Source organism: Eurypyga helias, unplaced genomic scaffold, assembly GCF_000690775.1.
Source record: "Eurypyga helias isolate BGI_N326 unplaced genomic scaffold, ASM69077v1 scaffold3879, whole genome shotgun sequence".
NCBI lineage: Eukaryota > Metazoa > Chordata > Aves > Eurypygiformes > Eurypygidae > Eurypyga > Eurypyga helias.
The window spans coordinates 28,140-32,482 of NW_010272556.1; the positions used below are offsets into that span (position 1 = coordinate 28,140).

The 4,343-nt window shown below is 50.4% G+C and overlaps 1 protein-coding gene across 1 annotated transcript in view; it reads right to left on the reverse strand.

The window, feature by feature from the left end:
• Nucleotides 1-3,697: 3,697 nt before the first annotated feature.
• Nucleotides 3,698-4,343, reverse strand: part of LOC104515240 (reticulon-1-like) — a gene marked incomplete at its 3' end in the record, with an annotated part of 5,816 nt that continues 5,170 nt past the window's right edge. The window contains 1 exon segment of the mRNA XM_010159146.1: nucleotides 3,698-4,343. This exon segment is cut by the window's right edge and continues 19 nt beyond it. Within this exon segment, the coding sequence (XP_010157448.1) occupies nucleotides 3,698-4,343 (646 nt within the window).

Here is a 4,343-nt window from a genome sequence, read left to right on the forward strand (position 1 = left end):
AGTTAGCACATCCCTCAGTTCACCTCTGATAACTGAAGAGCCGCTGAAGAGTTTCCTGTGAATTCTCCAAGTGAGGGACAAGCTCTCCTTTCCCAGGTCAGAAGGACAGCCTCATACTCTACTTTCAACCTAAAAATTCAAGTAGCACCCAGACACAGTAACCCATGCAGCAATACCCATGACCGGAAGGTAGCATAAACTATCATCCATATTTTTTCCTGAGCCCACCTGCCCGCACCTTGAAAACCAGCTTTGAAAAGTTGCAAAGGGTTTAGCAATAATCTTCTTGAGAGGCTTTATGCTTTTTTTACCTTGCATTAGGCACCGGAGCATATCAAGAGAGAAAAGCACATACTGAAATAGTCCTCTATGCACAGCCAAATGGTAATCAGCTGTCTTGTGTCTGTCCTGGTGGAAAAGTTCCTGCCACTAGTGTCCTACAGGAATATGGTGACCTGTGTCCTGAAGAATACAGTGGCCTTCTATGATGCAGGCTCCACCATAGTGGACAGAGGACAGGCAACTGATGTCATCTACCTGGACTTGTGCAAAGCCTTCGACACTGTCCCGCATGACATCCTTGTCTCGAAACTGGAGAGACATGGATTCGACAGATGGACCGCTCGATGGATAAAGAGCTGGCTGGATGGTCGCACTCAGAAAGTTGGGGTCAATGGCTCAATATCTGAGTGGTGATCAGTAAGGAGCGGCGTTCCTCAGGGGTTGGTGTTGGGACCTGTACTGTTTAATATCTTTGTAAGTGACATGGATGATGGCACTGAGTGCACCCTCAGCAAGTTTGCCAACAACACCAAGCTGTGTGGTGCGGTCGACACGCTGGAGGGAAGGGATGCCATCCAGAGGGACCTGGGCAGGCTGGAGAGGTGGGCCACTGCCAACCTCATGGAGTTCAACAAGGCCAAGTGCAAGGTCCTGCACCTGGGTTGGGGCAATCCCAAGCACAGGCTGGGAGAATGGAGATGGATCGAGAGCAGCCCTGAGGAGAAGGACTTGGGGGGACTGGTGGACGAAAAGCTGGACATGAGCCGGCAGTGTGTGCTGACAGCCCAGAAAGCCAACCGTGTCCTGGGCTGTATCAGGAGATGTGTGGCCAGCAGGTCGAGGGAGGGGATTCTCCCTCTCTGCTTGGCTCTTATGAGACCCCACCTGGAGTGTTGCATCCAGCTCTGGAGGCCCTAACATAAAAAGAATATAGACCAGTTGGAACAGGTCCAGAGGAGGCCACGAAGATGCTCAGAGGGCTGGAGCACCTCTGCTATGGGGAAAAGCTGAGAGAATTGGGCTTGTTCAGCCTGGAGAAGAGAAGGCTCCGGGGAGACCTTATAGCACCTTCCAGTACCTGAAAGGGACCTACAAGAAAGATCAGGGGGGACTTTTTACAAGGGCTTGCAAGGGGGAATGGGTTTAAATTGAAAGTAGGGAGGTTTAGATTGGATATCAAGAAGAAATTCTTCCCAGAGAGGGTGGGGAGGCACTCGAACAGGTTGCCCAGAGAAGCTGTGGATGCCCCATCCCTGGAAGTGTTCAAGGTCAGGCTGGATGAGGCTGTGAGCAACCTGGTCTAGTGGAAGGGGTCCCTGCCCATGGCAGGGGGGTTGGAACTGGATGATCTTTAAGGTCCCTTCCAACCCAAACCAGTCTGTGACTCTGTGAATACAGGTAGGAAACATAGACACACTGCAATGGAAGGAGAAAGTCTACTCATGCACACAGGGATTTTCTCTAACCACCATATGAGAACACGATGCTGTTAGCATCAAGTTAGGCAATGACAGAAATTAAATGAGACACAAAAGTTAGGCCAAAAAAATCTGAATGTGATCAAGGGAGACTAAAAATTGTAATGGGCCATGAAATCTCAAAATTGAGGGACAGGCAACTCCCCACATGAAACATCTTTCAGAAATATCTAAAATATCCCCAACTACTTTCCCTAAATTCAAGACCAAATTGTTAGGTGTCTACCCAGAACAACACACAGAACATGTGGCTGCAGACACCCAAAGCTGGACACTGCAAGAAGGGTGTGCAAGGTAAATTCAATCATCCCTACAGCTTGTAGGGTTTGGGCAGCACCAGGGCCACTCCTACAGAAAGGGAATTTGGGAAGGGGGGGAGAGAAATGGTTGGTCTCATCCTATCTGTAAGGAAGCTCAGAGATACACAGCAGGACACTGCAAGCTCTGAGAATCTGGCAGGAAAATGTTTACAAGCAATAATCATATGTTTCTTATTCAGCCTATTAATGTAATTAGATCATTATCACTAAGAATATCAGTATTAACATATTGTATTGCACTGCAAATCTTACAGTTCTCAGCACAACATGCAAGCGGGCTATTTCCCTACTAGACTTGCACGCTTGGGCTCACAGTGCTCGATAAATCAGTTGTAAGTGTGTGCCACTTAAGCGTGTCTGACACATCTCCAGGCCGTCGTGTGGTCAAACGTCTGCACAAACGCAGGCAGAGGAAAAAGATGCTCTCTAAGCGGCAGGGGTGGATTCAACCACCCCCCTTCCATCTTTATCCAGCTGTTTGCAAGGAAGCAGCAGCTCTCTGAATTGCAAAAGCCCAGCCGACAGAAGAGTCGTGGACAGCTGCTGCCCCCCAGCCCAGCTGTGGGGAGAATACAAATGGCAAGCAGGGCAGGCGTGGCACAACCCCAGCATCCCTCTCTCCCATGCCAGCCTACAAAGCTAGAGGCGCACAAACGTCCTGGCTATTTAGAGCTGGCGTCTTGAAAAGAATAAAATGCCTTTTTCTCTTGTGCGCCTTGTGAACTAAGCGAGTTAGAGGCTGCAGAGACCCCCAGCACTGTCAGTGTGCAGCGACTGTGTGCTACTCCTTGGTCCTCAGGGTTTAGCTCAGGCCAAGAGCTGGTGGTGGCTCTAGAGGTTTGGTGGGTCCGGTCAGACCTCAGTGCCTGGCACAGCAGGCATAACCCTGGCTGGCTCTACACTGGCTTTGAAGGCATCCCATGGGGAGAAAAGTGCCCTTGAACTCACCTGAGTATCAGGGAAGGGTCCTGTCCTTCCCCCTCACAGAGCTGGATTAGGGAAGGGACTTTCAGAGGAGCACACAGGTTGCCCCCCATCATTATTCAGGAGGGAGAGTGCCAGCCACCATGAGAGATTAATTTAAGCTGCACCAGCTTCAGAAACACCCAGACCCACCAAACCCAACCCCTCTCCTCCTCCAAATATTTTTTTTTTCCTAAATGTATCCTCAAAAACATTAGCCGCACATTTCCGGCGGGGGGGACACACACGACCACCTCCCTGATTGCACCCCTTCCCTGGGGCAAGGCAGGTACTATCTCAGAGGAAAAACAATCATCTGTTGCTCTTCATCCTCCAGATGCCTGACGTACGAATCAGCCTTATGTTACTGGGGTTCCTGTTTGATCCCGTATTGGTATGCTTATGCCTAAAAATTATTGTTACTGGCATTGTTTTTTTCCCAAGGGAAACGAAAAGGAGAGAAAGAAGAGGAGGGACAGTCAGAGATGATGTGTGCATTGTCACAGGTGTGCCAAACTTCCAGCTGAGGTTATCCACCGCCAGCAGCTCCCCTTGCTCTGCACTACTAGGGTTGTCCCCTGCAAGGAACAGGCACTTCTCCCTCCTCCCCATCTCAGCGGCACTTCAAAGAACAACATAAAGATCTGCATTTACCTTTCTGCTTTTTTAAAAACGGCAGTAGGGGTGAAGCCAAGGGACTTCTTTTGCCAGAGTCCTTGGAAGACATTTTACTTTGGTTAACAACAGTTTCTTCAATGGGTTTCTTCAGGATTATTCTTTCCTTCAGCTCCTCAGTGCTGACGGCAGAGGTCGGGGGCTCAGCACCTACTTTTGGTGCAACAAAGGAGCATTTCAGGTAGGATGCGGACTCTGCCAGGTTTTCCCTGTTCATCCTGCTCTCTGTTGCTTTAGTTGCTTCGTAGTCTGAGGCATCAGTGCGTGAGTTGTTCTCTTCCTTGATAATGTCCATGACCATGGGCTTCATCAGTGGGGAATCCTGCTCCCTCTTTGGGCTCTCTTCAGAGGCTGATGAGGCATCACAGGACTCAATGATGAGCTCGCTGTCGAGCTCAGCCTCCCGCTCCTCCCGCAGGATGCTGTACTGGATGGAGGGGGAGGCGGGTGATGGAGGGGGCCCTCCAATGTGGCTGAAGGTCATGTAGTTGGAGTGCAGCACCTCCTCGGCAGCCAGTGGGTCCTCTGAGACCAGCTCGATCTCAGAGTCCCCTGACTCAGCACTGCTGGCTTCATTATCCAGGGGTGAGGAGACACCAGGACGCCCAGGTTTGACCCGCTGGTC